The sequence below is a fragment of the Biomphalaria glabrata genome, chromosome 12 (assembly GCF_947242115.1).
Source record: "Biomphalaria glabrata chromosome 12, xgBioGlab47.1, whole genome shotgun sequence".
In the NCBI taxonomy this organism is placed as follows: domain Eukaryota; kingdom Metazoa; phylum Mollusca; class Gastropoda; family Planorbidae; genus Biomphalaria; species Biomphalaria glabrata.
The window spans coordinates 5,988,830-6,011,305 of NC_074722.1; the positions used below are offsets into that span (position 1 = coordinate 5,988,830).

Genomic DNA, 22,476 nt, shown 5'->3' on the forward strand with positions numbered 1-22,476 from the left:
TGGCTTCACTAATTGACAACGTGATATCCAAACTTCTGGCCCAACGTATACGGCCCTGATTTGGAGTGTATTAAAGCAAGCCAAACTCAAACAATTTTGAAGTATAATGTACCTTTGTATTCATCTTTCTTTAACTATCTTTCTCTCACTATTCTCTTTTAGCCTCTCACTTTCTCTCAGTCATTCCCACACCTCTGTGTATGTCTCTCTCTCTCTCTCTCTCTCTCTCTCAATTACATTAACACTATGCAGGGTTTCCCTATTTCCAGAAACGGGCGCTGAGAGCAATGGAGGGTTCTCACATATTGAATTAAGACACAGGGGAAAAAAAAGGGGAAATTTCTAAAGATTAATTCACACTTTCAGAAGAACAGAAAAAATGAAGTTTTTTTTCATCTTTCAAACGACATTCATCGGGCCCTCTCCCTGGCTAGATTTCTCCTTTCTCTCTCTCTCTCTTTGTGACGATTGATTTATTTTTCTCTTAATCTTTCCACCTTCTTTTAGGCCCTTTTCTTTCCTTCTTTCTTTCTTTATCTCTTTAATCTCATGTCACAATTTTCCCTTTTTTTTTTAAATTGCAACAATCCATTCTTTCTTTCTTTATCTTTTTGTCTTTCTATTATGGCTCTCTCTTTCTTTCTTTCCGTCTTTCTTCCTTTCTCTCTTTCTTTTAAATCTTGTCATTCTCTTTCTCTCTTTCTTTTAAATCTTGTCATTCTCTTTCTCTCTTTCTTTTAAATCTAGCCATTCTCTTTCTCTCTTTCTTTCTCTTTTGGCTCTCACTCTCATTATCTTGTCTGTCTGTCTTTCTATTTATCTTTCTCTTTTGTCTTTCTCGATTGACTCTCTTTCTTTCTCTTTTGTGTGTGTCTCTCTCTCCTCTCCTTTTTCTCTCTTTCCTTTCCATGCCTTTCTCTCGTTCTATCCTCCCTTGAGTTGACTTATAGTCAAAGACCTACTTAATGTTCCTGGTACCCTTTCTGCGGGAGATTAAAGTTTACACACAATCAAAGTCCTCACGTTCTATTGTGTGTCATTGGAACTTATATTAGTTCCATGTATGCGACAAAAATAAGAACAAAACAGACACAAAATCCCCAAACGTGATACTAAAGGACTGTGTGTACTATAAAGATAAAAGAATATGATGGAGAGCTTCAGTCATGGCGAAACAAAAAAATCTATAAATAGCAAGCTTGTTGGTGTATCCGGTGTGCAGACTAAAGTGTTGAGAAGCTAGGAGTTTCTGTAAAGGAATATTTGTGTGTGCGCACTTGTTAGCACTGCAGACTTTCATTTCCAAAGCTCTTCTGTTTGTAGTGCTCAATAATGTCAATATGGCGGGAAAGTATTAGACTTTCACTCCATGACTTTTAAATTAATTTAAAACAAATGAGCAACTAACCAGCGGTAATGAAGGCGATTTGATACGAAGATCAACTGTCACGCATTTAGATAATAAGGCTTGCGTGCAGTCCGAAGATTAATGAGGACCGCAGTATTTTCCGTGGCTACGCTGCCCCAGCTGTGACCTACATATTTTGCCAAATCCAGGGCAAGCATAACTCTAGTCCGCCGGTGGTCGATTAAGATTTTCTTTTCACCGTCTGCGTCTGTCCTCGGCAGCGGATTTTCTTTAGGTCTCAAATGTGTATCCCGCGGCCTCTGTGAGCGACCTCCAGCTGTCTCGTTCTGAAGCCGCATGCAACCAGGTGCTGTCTTCTATGTCAGCTAAGGCAAGTTGGCGCCTAAGCTGGTTTTTAAAGCGTTTCCGTGGGGCACCTCTGTTATGTCGACCACCTTTTAACTCATCAGCTTTTGGCATACGAATTGAGATACTGTTAAAATTTAAGCCCTATCTTTTTAAATTTGAGTTGGCAATAGCGAATTTCATTTGATCGTCCTTGACATTGTTTGGTCTATCGTGAATATCTTTCTACATCTCAGGTTTAATGGGCAGTTACTCGTTCAAGGGGACGTTATCTCCCAATACTAAATTATGTTTAAATCCACCTCCAACCGAGCCCAATTGTTAAGCTTCATATATATATATATATATATATATATATATATATATATATATAGTAAATCAATACTTGCAGCCACTTACCACACAATCCCCAAGCGAGCCACGTGACGCGCATGAATTGTTGTTGATAGGATCCCAGAGTGAGCTCTAAGAGCACTCATCTCTATCACCGCCGCTGCCCCACCACACACGACACATCTACATCTGATTCAGTACTAAACGTATCGGTTTTGACTGTACCTTCTGTTCAGGTTTATTGACTTTGCTATCTCCACGGAGCTGTCTATGTTTAAACTTATAAGATGTATTGTTTGTGTTTAAACTCAAAGATATAATGTCTATGCTTAAATTCGTTGATATATTCTCTGTGTTTAAACGTATAGATAATTTGTCTGTGTTTAAACTCAAAGATATAATGTCTATGTTTAAACTCGTTGATTATTGTCTATGTATGAATTCATATATTATCCATGTTTAAATACATTGTCTATGTTTAAGCTTGAAGATATATGATCTACATTTAAACTCATAGATATTATTTCTGTTATAACGGTTTGAAATCCTGCATATATTATCTATGTTAAAACCTAAAACATACTAATGGTATTATCTATGTTTTAAGTTATAAACTCGTGTCAATGTTTTAACTCAAAGATGATTGGAATAGAGAGGTAGTTGAACAGGACTTTTCAAAAAACAGAGGAAAGACTGGGCGATCGCCATTAAATATCCAAACATTCAGGCAGGGCCGGAAAGAACGTGGAGGCCCCCGGGCCAAGATTTTAGTGGAGGCCTCGGGCCAAGATTTTAGTGGAGGCCCCTAAACTCTTACGAAAGATTTAATAAAGATCCACGAATGAATAAAAATACTTCTATCTAAAAGCATGCTATATTTTACATAAAGAAATAGAGTACTTTTGAATTTGATATCTTCTTCATTTTCTAAAAATAATATTTAAAATATTTAATATTCATATTTTAGTGTTTTTTTTTTAAATGTAGATGTTTGAGTTTGCGGTGGGTAAAACCCTTGTTAGTCGCACCGCCGTAAATCCGGAGCTGTAACGGTATTTACTTATTCCGAGAATGCTACAACTACAAGGGGACACTACTTAATCACGACATTACGTAAGATTTAAAGTGTTAGCGTTAAAAATGAAAAAAAAAAGTTTCTAACACGTCTAAAGTCCGATATATTTTTCATGGGGATTCTCTGGGGCTGTAGCCCCGCCTGCACTACTTTAAAGCCGGCCCTGCATTCAGGATCATCGAAATGGTAAGAACGGCTGAAGGAGCTGAAAGGTTAGAGTTAAAGCGATTCTATCCGAGTTAGCACCCATGAAAGAGCTGGAGGGGGGGGGGGCATCATGTCTGTCACAAATCAAACACGCTGCTGCCATGTGTTCTAATAAAAGCGACACACAGATAAGTAAACAAGAGTTCTGTGGGAGGGTGTGTGTGCGCGAGCGCTCTTTTGTTACGTCATGCCATGCATAAAAATCATCCATTGGCTTAACTTAGCCGGAACGGTCGAGAGTGGTGAGCAGAAAATATTCAAGAATGTATACACTAGATATAAACTGTAAATAAGTTACATATTTTTTTAAACACAATACTCGCTTTGAAAATATGGCGATATTTTCACAAATAATTACTACGCTCTTATAACTAATAAATGAGAGATAAAATGAAACGTTGGCCCCCAACCCCGAGGAAGGAGAAACTTCTGGCAGAAAAACTTGATACCGGATATTGAGTTGCTGCTGCCGAGAATTCGCAGTCGATAGACACACTGAGAAAAAAAAACATATTTGGATTTTTGGAGTTATTACAGAACACGTCTTTACATTACATATCTTGATTCTCAAATTTCTTCATCTCGCTTTTCGAGCAACAATAATGTTCAGTTCAACTTGTTTTTTGTCTTCAACCTAAAACGATGCGAAAGCTGCTATGCAAAGAAGAATATCAGAACTGCGCGATAAGCGTTCATCGTCAGCTTGTAAATCGCGACGAAAAACAATTCATAAGTAAAATTATTGATAGTTTCAGCAGCCACAGTCGACATTTGCAGTTTTTGTTTGATCGAACGTAGGCAAGCACGGGCCTCACGGATAAAGTTAACAATGTGTACAGTGAATACTTTGTTTAGTTTAGTTTTGTCTTATTTTTCTATTTCATGAAAAACAATATTTATCGATTAGGTATGAGGGCCCGAATGGGGGGTGGCGGGAGTTCTTTTCTTTAATATTATAACAAGAAAGATGAGGATACGACTTTGAGCCATGGGTGGCAGCTTGCACCCCCAATGCAAAAAATACTGCGGGCGCCCATGCCTATAAGGATTTAGTTGTCTACCAGCAGTTTAGTGCCTCAAGTCAACAACCCGGTAACAACACCCCAGTCTTGGAGGCTTGGAGACAACACCCTGTCTTGGAAGTATATCTACTAGTACTCCCCTGTCTTTGAGGTATATCTACTAGTACCACCCTGTCTTGGAGGTATATCTACTAGTACCACCCTATCTTGGAGGTATATCTACTAGTACCACCCTGTCTTGGAGGTATATCTACTAGTACCACCCTGTCTTGGAAGTGTATCTACTAGTACCACCCTGTCTTGGAAGTGTATCTACTAGTACCACCCTTTCTTGGAAGTATATCTACTAGTACTCTCCTGTCTAGGAAGTGTATCTACTAGTACTCCTCTGTCTTGGAAGATGTATCTAATAGTACTCCCCTGTCTAGAAAGATGTATCTACTAGTACTCCCCTGTCTAGAAAAATGTATCTACTAGTACTCCCCTGTCTAGGAAGATGTATCTACTAGTACTCCCCTGTCTAGGAAGATGTATCTACTAGTACTCCCCTGTACTACTAGTACTCTTTCAAGAAAGATGTATCTAATAGTACTCCCCTGTCTAGAAAGATGTATCTACTAGTACTCTTACAAGAAAGATGTATCTACTAGTACTCCCGTGTCTAGAAAGATGTATCTACTAGTACTCTCCTGCCTTGAAAGATGTCCACTCAGCTAGGTACTGCCAACTCCACAAATCAAGGTCCACTAATCGGACACTAATGGAAGGATGTCACGCCAGGCCCCGGGCAGTTGGCACCTTGTTGACCTTCACCACAAGTAGTTCCTCCACCTCCCACCTCCTCCCATAATACTAAATTACGACCCAGTCTACATTAGAGGAGACACACACACGCATATCTACATGAACCACACTTACATCTTTTCATTTCCTCTCTCACACACACACGCACATACATACACATATATACTATAATATACATTACAACTTTGATAAGTAATATCATTATTTTACAAAATATAAGTACTATTACAAAACAGTAACAAGAAAGAATCGCACGATTACAGTCATATCAGTCAATAATGCAATATTTATCTCCCTTTTCTAAATACTTATCTTCTCTTCTTCTTCGTTCTCATTGTTATGTTAGAGTGTTCAGATGACTAGACCAATACATGAGATGAACTGCGCAGTGGTTTCCAAATCAGGGAGCTCTCCAGATAGTTTTCTTTCTATTGGGGTGTTTTGGGGCCAGTGTCTTATACGGGCCTCTTGGTAAGAGAGAAGTTTTGGAGGACGTGGTCGGCATTCTCTGGTGACACTCCACGTGGGCAGATTTCACTGGTTCCAATTATGAGTTTCCGGTACATATGTCGTCGCATTCTGTTGTGTCCGGTCCTGAGTCGAAAGATTAGACGTTGGTCTTGTCGGGATAGCTTATAGTAAACGTCATCTTTCTTGTGATTTGGATGGGAGCTCGTCCATTTCTCATTTATTTTATCTACAATTAATTTCTTCAATTACTTTTTTTTTTCTTTTTCTTGTTTTTTTTTTTTTTTTATATTTATTTATTTGCAATTTTTAAAAAAGCCAACAAGGGAAACAAATCCACTACGTTTACTTTCTTAGCGCGACGCCCAACCCATTCGCTAAGAAGTCATGCAACTATGTGCAAAATTTGAACTTGATATAAATGATTTAGATGTCGATGCACAATACTGAATTATAGGCCTGTTACTGGTAATTTAATTATTTTTGGCTGATATTGAAACAGGGAAATAGCTTATATACTATTGAGATATATAGTTGTAAATGTGGAGTTATTTCCCTTACATTAAAAAAAAAAGTAATTTTATATTTTCTTTGTTTTCTTTTTTACTTCACGTAAATCTTTAGTACCATGAAAAAAAAGTTTTTAAAAACAATTTCTTTATTAAGAAACTGATGCAATGCTTTGATTTCTTATTCTATTTAGTTCTTGTAAGGCTTTATTATTGCAATGACGTTCATCTTTGTGACGTGTACGGTAATTCCCGATGAAGCCTTGAGATCTAACGTGTCCAAAAAAAAATCTATTCGTTGATAAAAAAAAAAACGTAACCCAAATTTGATTATAAGATGATTAAATAATTTTGAAAAAATTGTAACAGTCAAATAAAAGTTTTCACAGAGTGCAATTACCTAGTGATTATTATCTCAAATAAATCATTTAAATGTCACATTTCTAAATTCAAGAACAATTCCTTCATAAAAAGTTCTCCTTTCCACTTCGGAAGAGTGGAAGCTTATAGAAGAAATAGAATAGAATATCACCATAAGGAGATTCAAAATACCTAGAAAGACAATACAACATTATGAATGAATTAAAGTAAGTTATTGATAAGTTATCGTGTACATCTATCAAATGGTTCTACATCACTGTTACCTTCCGTTCATTTTACATTATCATTGTTACCTCCCGTCAAATTTACATTATCTTTGTTACCTCCCGTTAAATTTACATTATCTTTGTTACCTCCCGTTAACTTTACAGTTCCTTTCTTACCTCCCGTTAAAATTTACATTAGATTGTTACCTCCCGTAAATTTTACATTATCATTGTTACCTCGCGTTAAATGTGCATTTTAATTGTTACCTCCCTTTTTTTTCGTTGTTTCTAATACTGTCGATACATCACTACTGTATTCAAGTAAACAAGTCCACTTTTCTGTAGTGCAGTCTTTATATTGGGCCATCATCAAACTACTTCCTCCATACCCCCTTTTACCAACCCCGCCATTTACCTGATTATTTGCGAGGTTATTTTTTTTTTCCTTGCTTGCTTCTAATCTTGACAGAGTGACTCGTTCAAGGGGACGCTACTCTGACACAAAGCCCCACAGGGGAGACTATTTGCAGTTAAGATCTGGGTCATCAGTGCTCATTACTCGTAAGAACGAGCTTCCATCTTAAGGAGTTGTGAGATTCTTGAGACTCCGGGGAACTCGGGGAAACTCTTGTCTGGGCCTTTCAGAAATATGAAGAGTCGTTTGAGTTTATAGATCTACCTTTCTTCTTTTTTTAAACAACTTTTCTTCCTTTCACAAGTTTTTCCACAGGTTTTTATGGGTTTTTCTTTCTTGCTTATCCGAGTGTAAAACACAGTTATACAAGAGACAGATATAAGGGTTAGTGAGCAAAAGAGGCAGATGAAGAAAGGCGAGAGGGAGAGAGGGGGCAGGGTGGCAGAGGAGGTTCTCGATAAGTTCCAACTATGCCCCGAGGATAATGTGGGTCACGGTTTCTGGGTCGCTTGGATCCCATTTAGTGTTGGAACGTGTAGGATCAACACCACACTTCTAAGTCCCGCCTCTGGTAAGGATTTTCTTATTGATTTGAGTTCCGGACTTAGCCGAGCAAAACGCAGCATTTTGTTAGAACTGGTAAAGTAAGTGGCCTCTCCCGGGCTTTTCAGAAGGCCACCGAAGCCCATTGAGTCTCACCATTCAGTCTGTGTGGATTGCATTCTAATGACAAAAAGAACATTGTTTCGTTGTTTTCCTTTTGTTTGTAAATTCAGTTTTGTAATTACCGAAGACAAAAAAGGTTAATGACGTCAAACCTTGTACAACAGTGGTTCTCAACCTTTTTCAGTCTTGGGGACTGATAAGTTTCCGACATGCATTGTTTAGCGCCCCCCGAAAGGTTTTTTTTTTTTTTGTGTGGTTTGTCTGTCCGTCCGTCTCGTTTAGATCTCAGAAACTATAAGAGAAAATGAAAATTAGATATCTTGATATTTTAAAATTATATATGCAAGCAGATTAAAAAAACAATACACCACTTTTAAATGAAAAACTTCAGGGGAGGTAAGTTTTCTTTTAAAAGGTCACAGACTTCTTCATTAATAACTCAAGCTTCATTCATAGATTCGTGCATTGGTTAAAAAAAAATGTATCTAAGGTCACAATGGTAAAAGTGTAAACGGATCATTATAACATATTTTAGATTTATTAACTAACTCATTGAATGGAATACTGATTGAAACCATTTTTAAAGTCACTAAATTTAGAGACAATTCAAGGCAGAAAACTAAAAAATGAAGTACCACCGGTTCTATAACAAAAGAACAATACCAAATACATTTGCATATATAGCTTTAATTAAGTTAGGATACAAAGAAGGAATCTTACATTTGAAACATTTCTAAATAGATACAAATGTATACACGATTTAACAAAACATGACTATATTAAAATATAATAAAATGTAAGATAAAATAAGATACGATAAGATATGATAATTTTTATCGATCCAATCAAATGGAAATTCAGTTTGACTACAATTGACGACCTCAGCGTAACTACTGTACAGTAACAATGAAGATGCACATACGAACAACATTCACACAGGAAACACATACACACATGTAACCAGCGCTTTATAAATAGACTTCTATGAACTTCTCGATGACGACAGATAATATAATATAATATAATATATATAACATTATAGCTATAATATTAGATAGTTTATTGTGAACATGTAATAAATGTGATATGATTTTGGCCTAGTAGAAATAAATATTGGATAAATGTTGTAAATTAAAAAAAAAAAAGAAATATATTAAAAATAGATAAAATAATAATTATCATAAACAATTAAAGTAAGTAAGTAAAGTTCCCGTTTCAGACGATCTATAGGGCAGATGATGCTAAGGTCATCTGTTTCTTTGGTCAACGGTTAACGAGCAGGGTGTCATGTGGCCAGCACAACGGCCAACCGTCTTTACTTTCCCCAACTAAAGTCAGGTACCCATTAGAGTTGGGTGGACTCAGGGGCGCCCTAAAATCCCGAAATTCAAAATCCCAGTCTTCACCTAGATTCGAACCCAGGACCCCAGGTTCGGAAGCCAAGCACTTAACCACTCAGCCACCGCACCCCCATCATAAACAATTAGTCTCGTCAAAACAATATAGCCTAATAGATGTGATACATGTATGTATATAAATGAACAACAGTGGTAGTTATAAAGATACCACTGTTAATGTCATAAAACGAAATCGACCAGATTTTTCTTTCGAGCGATGGTTGAATAATTTTACAGGATTAAAATATTAAACATATTCACTGCGGTATTTCAAGAGATTATGTGGTTACTGTAAGATTATGTGATGAATGTAATTATTGTTATTTAAGGATTAGGCTGAATGCCCCATGGCTACTGCAGACAGAACTATTAACAGCATGCAGTAATTATTTGTTCTTGAGCCACTAGGTTGTATCTGTTGAATTCTCGGCCAGACTAGATTGTAAAGTTTTTTAATTGATCCACGAGACCCATTGACCTACATTACATTGGGATTGAGTGTGTGTTTGTGTGGGTGAGTGTAATTGTGTATGAGAATAACTGTGTGAGTCATTTCCAACTCCTGGCCTTCAAGTGTGGCTCAGATACTGGGTCCGGCGGAACTCACTGACAGAAGTGGCAATGGCGAATAACTGGCCCCCAAAGCAGTACGCTTTGGGCAGGAGGAGCTTGTTAGCCTAGGAAAAGGTACATTTTAAGTTCAGACCTCTGTTGCGTTGCAGCTATACCCAAACATAGACAAAGGCTAAGGGTAGTCAACTATGAGGAGAAATCAAGGGCCGGTGACCCTTAGGCAGTTTGCAACTCACAGTGCCATTTCCTGGCAGAACCTGCGACGCCGCTGATCCAAACTGCGTAGGCATTTGCCGTTCCTTTAGGCACAACTGCTGCGTGTAGAGGGGGAACTGCTGTGTGGGCGACATCGTTCCGACCATAGCTAATGCCCAGGCATTCATCTCACTTCCATGCGAGTCTGTGATTGTTGAAATGATTGTCTGTGTGATTGCAAGTCTGTGATTTTTTAAATGATTGTCTGTGTGATCGTGAGTCTGTAGTTGTTAAAATGATTGTCTGTGTAATTGCGATTCTGTGATTGTTGGAATGATTGTCTGTGTTACATTGGGTGAGTGTTAACTTTTGCTTGTTTGATGGTGTGAATGTTTGAGAAGGATTGTGTGATGGAATGATTGTTGTTATAAGTGTTAGTGTGTGAGTGGGGGACATCATAAACGGCACCTTACTACGTCACTTCTGTGAATCCTACTATATCATGATGTGCTGTTGCATACCGCCGTGGTACCTGATAAACTGTAGTCTCAACATTAACAATATTTTTTTTAAATTAGAATAGGTCGAAAACTATGTCCATATCGTATGGCTTTAATTAAAATGTTTCTTAAACTGTGAGACGCGCCCCTTTGGGAGGCGCTGATCGCTTAGAAGACTTTTTCTTTCTTTTTTTTTCTTCGACAAAAAAAATCCGTTGTATTTGCATTGCAGTTATAAATAATCCATATTACAGGATAAAAAGAAAATGTAAAGATGATATTATTAGCAATGTTTAATAAGACTATTCAATGACGTGCCTTGATTTCATCGTCTTAATACGACACGTCTTTGTGTATTTACGAGACGTTCCTGCAACAGGATGCATTGAAAACGTTCTTATGAAGAAGACATTTCAAATGTTCAATGCGTCTTCGCCAATGCTATTTTAGAGACTACTCGTCTATCAAAACGATCCAATGTCTCCAGATTGACATGCAATCATTCTGTTGATGTTTAATGTGTGAACTAAACTGCCCCGCTATAAGATATTTTATTGAACATAACATGCCCGCTACAAGACATCTTAGAGGAAAAAAAAACAGGCCCTATATAAGATATATTGATGTACAAAACAGGCCCGCTAGAAGACATCTTGCTGTACAAAACAGGCCCACTAGAAGACATCTAGATGTACAAAACAGGCCCGCTACAAGACATCTTGCTGTACAAAACAGGCCCACTAGAAGACATCTTGCTGAACAAAACAGGCCCGCTACAAGACATCTTGCTGTACAAAACAGGCCCGCTAGAATACATCTTGCTATCTTGCTGTTCAAAACAGGCCCGCTAGAATACCTCTTACTGTACAAAACAGGCCCGCTACAAGACATCTTGCTGTACAAAACAGGCCCGCTACATCTTGCTGTACAAAACAGGCCCGCTACAAGACATCTTGCTGTACAAAACAGGCCCGCTACATCTTGCTGTACAAAACAGGCCCGCTACAAGACATCTTGCTGTACAAAACAGGCCCGCTACAAGACATCTTGCTGTACAAAACAGGCCCGCTACATCTTGCTGTACAAAACAGACCCGCTACATCTTGCCGTACAAAACAGCTGTTGAACGCGAAGTTGATCTTGCGAGGATAAATTCCAATACGTCCTCCAATGTCTCTCATACTTGAGTATCGGACTGTCCCAACCATCCTAATGTTTTTTTTACCCGAGCTAATAATGGAGCCTTCTAGATCCCAGGGAAATCCCTACTGAAGCTCTTAATGCCTAAAATAACTATTTTTAAAAAACGTTCATAAACAAATTGACGATTAGAAACATTTTGCGCACCGCCGTGGAAGTCTAGATCTATATTTAGACATTCACTCGTTCGAGGGTGTGAAAATTAAAGGAACATGAAATATTTGGTTTTTGTATTAATATATCATTTATTAACAATTACAAAACAGCTTCCTAAAGGAGGAATAGTCGTTAAAAAAATATTTTTATGCTATTTGATGTTTCACATGATGGCTCAATCACATTTACCCACTCCCCCAGAAGCTCTATCATTTCATCCTTATCATTCTACAGCTAAGAAATTGATTGAAAATAAAACATACTGATCTGTAAATAGGACCCCCCCCCCAAAAAAAAAAAAAGAGGGGGGGGGGGGTACCCGGGTATATCGTATTTTGTCTTATACTACATAAGTATTTTCATAGAGCTTATATCAACTCACTTTGTAGGGTACATATTTTTTTTTCTCATTACCCATTCTTGAGTCAAGTTGAAACTTTGCACAATTATTCAGACTCCAGGATAATGTATGAATTAATTAAAATAAGAAAAACATTGAGTTAATTAATTATTAGTATTAATTAGTAATAATAATTTAAAATTTTTAATAATAAAAGGGAGTTAAACCATGAAGTATTGAGCGATATGATTCTGTAGTTCTTCCCCTTTACATAATTTAAAAAAAAAATATTCGCTTGTTTAAGATTCTGGATATTTTCTTAAAGCAATGAAATTCAGTTTGGGAGAAAATAAAGAGAAAAGCGACATAAAGAACATTTCTATGTTGAGAAGTTATCTGTTAGAGCTATAACTTCTGGTACCTCTCTATAGAACAGTTATCTGTTAGGGCTATAACTTCTGGTATCTCTCTATAGAACAGTTATCTGTTAGGGCTATGACTTCTGGTACCTCTCTATAGAACAGTTATCTGTTAGGGCTATGACTTCTGGTACCTCTCTATAGAACAGTTATCTGTTAGGGCTATGACTTCTGGTACCTCTCTATAGAACAGTTATCTGTTAGGGCTATGACTTCTGGTACCTCTCTATAGAACAGTTATCTGTTAGGACTATGACTTCTGGTACCTCTCTATAGAACAGTTATCAGGGCTATGACTTCTGGTACCTCTCTATAGAACAGTTATCTGTTAGGGCTATGACTTCTGGTACCTCTCTATAGAACAGTTATCTGTTAGGGCTATGACTTCTGGTACCTCTCTATAGAACAGTTATCTGTTAGGGTTATGACTTCTAGTACCTCTCTATAGAACAGTTATCTGTTAGGGCTATGACTTCTGGTATCTCTCTATAGAACAGTTACCTGTTAGGGCTATGACTTCTGGTACCTCTCTATAGAACAGTTATCTGTTAGGGCTATGACTTCTGGTACCTCTCTATAGAACAGTTATCTGTTAGGGCTATGACTTCTGGTACCTCTCTATAGAACAGTTATCTGTTAGGGCTATGACTTCTTGTATCTCTCTATAGAACAGTTATCTGTTAGAACTATGACTTCTGGTACCTCTCTATAGAACAGTTATCAGGGCTATGACTTCTGGTATCTCTCTATAGAACAGTTACCTGTTAGGGCTATGACTTCTGGTACCTCTCTATAGAACAGTTATCTGTTAGGGCTATGACTTCTGGTACCTCTCTATAGAACAGTTATCTGTTAGGGCTATGACTTCTGGTACCTCTCTATAGAACAGTTATCTGTTAGGGCTATGACTTCTTGTATCTCTCTATAGAACAGTTATCTGTTAGAACTATGACTTCTGGTACCTCTCTATAGAACAGTTATCAGGGCTATGACTTCTGGTACCTCTCTATAGAACAGTTATCTGTTAGGGCTATAACTTCTGGTATCTCTCTATAGAACATTTATCTGTTAGGGCTATGACTTCTGGTATCTCTCTATAGAACAGTTATCTGTTAGGGCTACGACCACTGGTACCTTTCTATAGAGCAGTTATCTGTTAGGGCTATAACTTCTGGTATCTCTCTATAGAACATTTATCTGTTAGGGCTATGACTTCTGGTATCTCTCTATAGAACAGTTATCTGTTAGGGCTACGACCACTGGTACCTTTCTATAGAGCAGTTATCTGTTAGGGCTATAACTTCTGGTATCTCTCTATAGAACATTTATCTGTTAGGGCTATGACTTCTGGTATCTCTCTATAGAACAGTTATCTGTTAGGGCTACGACCACTGGTACCTTTCTATAGAGCAGTTATCTGTTAGGGCTATAACTTCTGGTATCTCTCTATAGAACATTTATCTGTTAGGGCTATGACTTCTGGTATCTCTCTATAGAACAGTTATCTGTTAGGGCTACGACCACTGGTACCTCTCTATAGAACAGTTATCTGTTAGGGCTATGACTTCTGGTATCTCTCTATAGAACAGTTATCTGTTAGGGCTACGATCACTGGTACCTTTCTATAGAGCAGTTATCAGCTACTCATTCTTCTAACGCTAAGTGGGTGGTTAATAACTAACTACCGTAATCAGAGTTCAATAATGGGACACTAATGACCAATGGAAAGAGGTCACTCACGCCAAGGGCAGTTGACATCTTGCTAGCCTTAGGTCAATAATTAACATGCTTAGTACTGATCTCAAAAGATCGTTTGATTTTATGGTCCTGTATTTGTATTCTATTCTCTCTTTATCTCTCTTCCTTTCTCTTTCTTTCTCTCACTCTTTCTTTCTCTTTTTCTCTCTCAATGTTTTGTTTCTCAAATTCTCACCCTTCACTCCTCTCTTTCCACTCTTCAACCCTCTCTGTCCCTCTTTCTCTTGTTCTCTTTCACCTTATAATTTCATAAACACTTTTTTAAATATAATAACATATTGTTACGATCTTTTTACATATATATAGAGAGAGAGATGCGCGGTGGCTGAGCGGTAAAGCGCTTGGCTTCCAAACCGGGGACCGGGGTTTGAATCCTGGTGAAGACTAGGATTTTTAATTTCGGGATCTTCGGGCGCCTCTGAGTCCACCCAGCTCTAATAGGTACCTGACATTAATTAGGAAAAGTAAAGGCGGTTGGTCATTGTATTGGCCACATGACACCCTTGTTAACCGTAGGCCACAGAAACAGATCTGCCCCTATAGACCACAAGGTCTGAAAGGGGAACTTTACTTATATATATTTATATCTTTATTTGTGTTTTTATAATTACACTCTCTATCTCATATTCATTTTGACTTCCCAGACTTGCTGATTTCCGTCTCGACTGATCTAAGAAACCACAAAACAGACAAAATGAACCGATTTTTTAAGAATTTAGAACTAGACGGCAAATAACGATTTCTAAGATTCTATTGCCGGGCAGCATGATGACCAGTTTAGTATTGAGCTATACGCCTCACAACCGTTAACCCTTCTAGACATGGCTACTCTATCTCTTGTCGTTGCGTTCAAAAATGGCATTTATGACACTAATAAATGTCACGATAACCTCATTTAGATCGGAAATTGTCTTTGACCCGATGGTTAACAACGGTCTGGAGTATTTCGGACAGCACAAGGTCATCTTGATCTATTTGTTTAGCTGCCCAGTTCAGCACATTGTTTTACTCCTGCTTTAAGCTGTCACTGGTTTTGGGGGAGGGGGAGAACTCAAAGACAAAGACGGAGTTAGTATTTTCCTCGCATTCTTCACCGTTTCGTCCTCGTTATCAATCAAGCTAATTAAGATTGTGTCAGTTGAGGAGGGTAAGATGATTCGTTTGGGATATTAGCCTCGATATTGGAAGGTGCTGGGCTGTGGAGGAGTACAGAAACCTGTTGGTCAAGGAAAGAGATTAGTGCATGACATACGGTCTTATTCCGACCTCACTTAAGGACATGGTCGGGCATTCTCTGGTGACATTTCCTAGGAGCAAGTGTCTGTGGTCCAAATTATGCTTCCGAGAAATGTGTTGTTTCATTTTTTTGTTGTGTCCGGTTCTGAGACAAAAAAACAAGCAAAATATAATAAGTACTTTAAAAAAAAGTTTACCCAAAAGGAAAGAACTCCACATTCACACCAATCTATCTATCTATCTATCTATCTATCTATCTATCTATCTATCTATCTATCTATCTATCTATCTGTCTGTCTGTCTGTCTGTCTGTCTGTCTGTCTGTCTGTCTGTCTATTTATCTATCTATATTTTATCACGACGGTTAGATTTATTTCCCTTTTGCGATATCAAACATAATTAATTAATTACCACAATTTAATTAACTAATTGGTAAATTTTTTGATTGATTCTTGTTTTGTTGGGAACAAAGAATAATTGTGCAAAGTATCATCTTCATCCGAGAATGGGCAGTGGGGGAAATAACGTGTTCAAAATGTGTACCAAACAGACAGACAGAGTGAGTTGATATAAGCTTTGTAATTAGACACTTGACACTAAAACACCTCAGTAACAGAAGAAACTAGATCAGATCTGCCTGATCCGGAAACTACTGCGCAGTTCAGCTCAGGTATTAAACTAGTCATCTGAATTTTTCCTACCTAATTACGAGAACGCAGAAGTAAGAGGGTCTGATTAAAGTGTAATCTAATCTTTAGTCAAATCACAGCAGCTGAAACTTGTACGAAATAGTGAATTTAAAATAAAGGGGAGTTTAAACCCTGCAACCACCAATGGCATTATTGAATTGTTTTATTTACGTCGTAGAGATGTTGTGACCATGTGAGCAACCAAAGTTCTCCACTCTTCTCGGTCAGTTTCCGTCCGCATGTGTGAATCAAGAGACTAGTTGTTCTTCTATCAACGCTGTCTGTGTGTTGACCCCTCATGACAAAGTCATATAGATCTAGATCTATCAGCAGCAGCTCACACCGTGTAAGGTTGAGTAACTTGAGGGGATATAACTTCCATCTTGTCAGAAATTGTCATTGTTGTTTCCCTTTAATTGGTGGGAGACTGGGGAAAAAATAGGGGGAGAAGTTTAAATTGGCCAATTTTAAAGTTAAAAGTAATAATAGAAATGTAGAACTAACATCCTGTTTAAATTGTAAGTAAACATACAAACAAATACATCCTTTGAGGAGACAATGTCGATTATTTGGCCTAAACGTTACCTAAAAATTTTTTTTTCCCTTGACAGAAATCACGTTACAGATTTTCATGTCTGACAGAACTGGATGTCTCAGAGCAGTGTGCGGACCCGGACCTGATTAGGTCCACCACGACGTCCAGTATTTGGCCATGTGACATGGTCAAGGACACTTGGTTCAAGGTAATTGTAAGACATTTTTTTTTTATCTCAAGAGGAACTGTAAGCTAAAGATGGGTCATAAAGTTGTTTGTTTTTAAGGGCTGTTTTGTTACGTCTGAGTTTCGTAATTTAAAGCATGTTCTATGGGAAGTAGATGTTTCAGAAACCAATTATAATAATAAGGCTTGTCTTCGAGTCGAGGGATTATTGAGGAGTGTTTCACGTGGTTAAGCAGTCCCAGCTGCGACCTACACATTTGCCACATCCATCGCAGACTAACCGTTTTCCGCCCGTGATCGATTAAGTTCTCTTTTCGACGTCGGATATGTCTCCCTCGGCCTCTGCAAGACACCTCCAACTGTCTGGTTCTGAAGCCACCTACTGCTATCTTGTATGTCAGTAAAAGCAAGTTGGCGCCAATTATACTGAACTTATACTGAACTTATATTGAGCTTATGCTGAATTTATATTGAGCTTATACTGAATTTATACTGAACTTATACTGAACTTATATTTCAAGAGGTCCTTCGTCAGCCATTTCAGCCCTTCTACCCTAAAGTCGTAAAGAGCTTTGCTTCTAAGCCTAGTGGTCTCGGGTTCAAACCCAGGTTAAGACTGGGATTTGTGAATGAATTTTTTTTATTTTTAGGACGCCCATAAGTCCATCTAACTCTAATGGGTACCTGACATTAGTTGGGAAATGTAAAGGCGTTGGGTCATTGTACTGGACACGTGACACTCTCGTTAACCCAATGCCATAGAAACGGATGACCTTTGTATCGTTTGCCCTATGTCTCGCAAGGTCTGAAAGAGGCACTTTACTTTGTATCCAGAAAACGTTTTTTTTCTACATCTTAAAACACTAATTGTTCCATCGGGTAACTAAGACTAAGACTAAGACTGCTTTATTGATCCTTACGGAAATTTGTTGTGATTACAAGGACTCTTTTCTCATATAAAGACAACACAACAGAAAAATACACATAAATACAACAGACAACATAAAAAGTTCATTCAGCGACTACACACAGGTATCTTGGTGCTTTTCATGTTCCCTGATCAATGAGTGGCGATGATAGAGTCTGATCGAGTGAGGTACGAACGAGTTTTTGTACCGCTCCGTTCTTGTTTTGATTGACAGCAGTCGTCCACTTTGCGACGACCTGACGTAGTTCTGATGGAGCGGGTGGCCGTTGTCTTCAAAGATTTTTTCGATTTTTCTTAGGCACTTTTGTTCAAAAAGTTCCTTTAAATGTGGTAATGTTGTGAGTGTCATTTTTGATGCTTTTTTTTAACGTAGTAGGAATTCAATTAACAAATTATTTGAGCCGGCAGTAAACTGTAACTCCTAATTTCTTCTTTTAGTAACAAGACTTTTTAACACAAATGTAAATAATTGGACAGTAACCTTTCAGTGTTAGAGAAAGCCACACACATTTATGTAATAACCATGCCTGGGTATTTTACTGATCAGTCGGTGACTCGATGGTCTAAGAACTGATATTTGCAAGAAGTTGGGAATATCGATTTTGTAAGTTCAATCGAAATATAAAGCAAAGTTAAACAATACAAGGGCATTAATTTCGATTCTAATCAGACGAATGTATTACCACAAGTCAAACGCTATAATGTTATATTATCAAACATATATATATATAAACAGATTTTGAGGTCAAGCAATTTTTTTTTATTGTCGAACGCAAATGTATGATACAACAACAACAGCAACAGCAACAACTAATTTGTGATGGTAATGACGAGTCGTTCACTACAGCTGATGAAACTACCCGCAATTATTCCATTCTAGAGGCAGAATCATAAAACAGTTCATTTGCAGTATATATTATCAAATACGTTGTGGAATATAGCCTAATATTAATAGGAAACAATATCGGCGGTAGGTGTTAACTAATCAAAACAGTATGAGGCCCAACTAAGGGGCATAAGTCTCAAAAAAAATTCCGGTGATGGATGGCAGACGGAGCAGATATTTTTTGTTATGGAGTTTTTCAGAAATTAATAAGGCTTGTCTTCGAGTCCGAAGTTTGGTGAGGAATGCAATATCTCCCGTGGAGGCGCAGCCCCAGTTGTGACCTACATATTTTGCCACACCCAGGGCAAGTATAACCATTGTCCGCAGGTGGTCGATTTAGATTTTCTTTTCGCCGTCTGCGTTTGTCCTCGGCAGCGGATTTTCTTTTGGTCTCAAATATGTATCCCGCGGCCTTTGTGAGTGACCTCCAGCTGTCTCTTTCTGAGGCCGCATGCAACCAGGTGCTCTCTTCTATGTCAGCTAAGGCAAGTTGACGCCTAAGCTGGTCGTTGAAGCGTTTCCGTGGGGCGCCTCTGTTACGTCGACCACCTTTTGGCAAACGTTCGTCTCCCATATGAGTTACGTGCCCTACCCAGCGTAACTTTCGGACCATAAGAAGTCTCTCTATACTGTCCATACCGGCGTTCGCAAGGACATCGCTGTTTGTAGTGCGTTCTTGCCACAGTATGTCCATGATGGAGCGCAAACATCTTTGGTGAAAGCGCTCAAGTAGTCTTAGTTGCTTTCTGTATGAACATTTAAAAATGTAGAAAATAATTTCCCTGTAATTGTGCTTTATTTTATTTTAATGAAGTCCAATGTAAAAACAAAGATTACAATCTTCAATTAAAATTATAAATTGTTGTCATGATAAGAAACTGATTTTTTTTTTCTTCTCGTCTGCAGATCAAAGTTTACATTGCTCGTAGATGTAAGCTTCCATGTTGCCAGGAATACACATGGCCTCAAGAATGGGCCAGGTAATACAGACCACATGCTAAATGTAAATGTAGAAATGATGTTTGACTTGGTTTTTAAAAAAAAATCAAAGAAGATTGTAGAGGTTATTACATGTAGGCCCTACAGAGAAAAGCACTATATCAGGCAGGGATAAATTATCTAGAATATAGCTTATGGCGCGGTCCTGAGTGGCGAAAACTGGAAATAAACAGCTCACTTGAGAAAATGAGCCTATTTATATGATTTAGAGACAAAGATATAGCCTGATTGGTTCTTGTTTTATATAGAGTTGGCCTTTCTTTGTAGCAAATTTTTATGTAACTAATAAGAGTAGACAAAGAGGCATTACAAAACCCACCACCCATCCTGTGCGCTGGACTGTCGTTCGGACTTATCGATGATCCCGGGTTCAAACCCTGCCCGCTCTCATCCCCCGTCGTCCTGCGGGAGGTTTGGACTAGGAATTAAATTTTGGACTAGGAATTCAATTATCTTCAACTCTGAAGTAACATGCGAAAAATGTAGAAACAAAACAAAACAAAAAAACTGGTAGAATACTATTTGCTCATAAAATAAAATGATAAAAAAAAGATAAACATGGTGCAAGGTTCCAGGTTGCAGGTTTCAAGGTTATCACTGAAATTTTTTTTTTTGTCAAATCTTAATCTTTCTCCCTCCCTCTGTTTCTTCTAGCACATTCTGCTCATCCAAATGTTTCTCTCTAACCTCTTCAGGAGGCGCCAGTTCTCCTTGTGCAAAAAACAATACATGTTGATCCCTAACCTGACCCCCAGAGAAACAGAAGCTATTCACAGATGGTCAGATGTGATCAATAGTGCAGGTAAGTAGCCAACAAAGGAACTAAACAGATAGACCTATAAACAATATATCTTGATTACGATGGGATTGGATGGTGCACACGTGTCGGTATTTTCAGAAGTTAAATCGGATGACCGAATGTCCGAAATTTGCCGGAGTTACTTGATTAGGTCAAGAAATAACAGAATAGCTCTTGATGAAATAAAACAAATTAAAATCATGAGAATATTAAACACACACTATAACTTAATTTCAATAACAGATTCACAAATGTAGACTTAATATGAAGCTTGAAACTGTCTAACTTACCCCAACACACACACACACCAGTGTCGTAGCAAGGTACCAGTAGGTGGGGCTCATGACGTCAACGAGAACGAGGTCTCAAACTTCCTGCCATTGGATAAAGTCAACCATGTGACTTGCTAAGATTCCGAGTCACATGCTGAATCTTCAGAATGCGCTTTCTTCGTCTTTATTATAGGTACCTGAAGACTTCACACAGCGCCTTTGTCCTGCCTGAACTTCATATGAGGATTGGAACTAGATTTCTTAAGAGCGTTTTTTAGTTCTACTCAGTACAAAGTCATTTGTGATCTTAAGCCCAGTTCAAAGACACATTTTCTAAAAGTCTTTGAATAATTAGAAGATTCAATGTCAAAATGTGGCTGAGGTCTGAGTTATGTAACGTTTTGAGTTGCTCATATGAAGAATGATTTGCAATTGAAACACTCATTCAGTGTTAATTTTTTTCATTGAAACAATTAGGGCGGCCGAGACGAAAGAATTTTAGATAAAAATCTCCTCCTTTAAATATCAGGGAGATAAGTATTTTTACAAAGTATTTTAAGGATTTTACCATACAACCCATTAAATTTACTAAAGACTCATAATATAAATTCATGTATCTTAATTAGTGAATATATACTTACATAAGTTACATAATATTAAAGAAATTTAATGAAAAACTGTACTGTACTATGCTACCTTCTTTGAATAGATTTATACTAGAGTAAAAAGAAATAAATCATTTAATGTAACATTGCTCATCTTCATTGTCATATTTCATGTCGGAGGGTTCAGTTAAGTAATCCTATATCTGAGATGAACCGCGCAGTGGTCTCCAGATCAGGCAGTTCTACATATAGATTTTTCTTCTATAGGAGGAATTTTGGGACAGAGTCTTGTTCGGATCTCTTGATAAAATATGCAGCTTTGAAGGACATGGTCAGCATTCTCTGGTGATGCTCCACAAGGGCAGTTCTTTTAGCCTCTGGAATATATGTTGTCTCCTGTTGTGTCCACGTTGGTCAAGTCCAGATAGCTTATAATAGGTATCATTTTGTGATTGGGATCATGGGATGTGAGCTGGTCCGATTCTCTATCCTTTTCTTCATTTGTTCTGGATAGAGAGGAATTCTCATTTGTTGGTTCATTCTTCCATCTTTGATATATAATACAAGAGCAATAAAGATGCAATGACTAGCATTACCCATCGGCTACGCCAGTTAATTTGTCCCCAAGCTATATAGTGCTTATTTTGACATGGACCCCCCCCCCTCTTTCCTTTTTATCTTTGGAACTTTATAATAAAAGGACCACTAAGTATACTCTCTACCACACATTCCATGAATTGGAACTGTCCGTACATTCAAAAGTCCCTTCTCCCCCTTCATCCCCACCTTCTCAAAACCCTCCACCTTAATTTTTAGTCTCATTTCCACTTTCTGAGTATTCCTCTGCTTTTCAGCTCTTTATCAAAATATTTGATCAGCTATTTGATACTTGACCTTTTACAAATCTCGTAGCTTGTTAGACCATTAGATGATTACAGTTGAGCAGTTTATTCCTCCTTGATTTCCTGGAGTTGATTTTAAAAACATAACAGTTTGATTCTCT

At 37.9% G+C, this 22,476-nt stretch overlaps 1 protein-coding gene across 2 annotated transcripts in view; it reads left to right on the forward strand.

Moving 5' to 3' along the window:
* Positions 1–22,476, forward strand: part of LOC106074487 (uncharacterized) — a 139,243-nt gene that overhangs the window by 102,528 nt on the left and 14,239 nt on the right. Inside the window, exons 1-4 of one of the 2 annotated variants that reach the window (XM_056006448.1) lie at positions 16,485–16,609; positions 16,875–17,006; positions 19,705–19,778; positions 20,493–20,599. In XM_056006448.1, the coding sequence (XP_055862423.1) occupies positions 16,562–16,609; positions 16,875–17,006; positions 19,705–19,778; positions 20,493–20,599 (361 nt within the window). In that variant the 5' untranslated portion in view covers positions 16,485–16,561. Of the gene's footprint in view, positions 1–16,484; positions 16,610–16,874; positions 17,007–19,704; positions 19,779–20,492; positions 20,600–22,476 lie in introns of those variants that run through there. The other variant, XM_056006447.1, reaches the window with a different exon arrangement.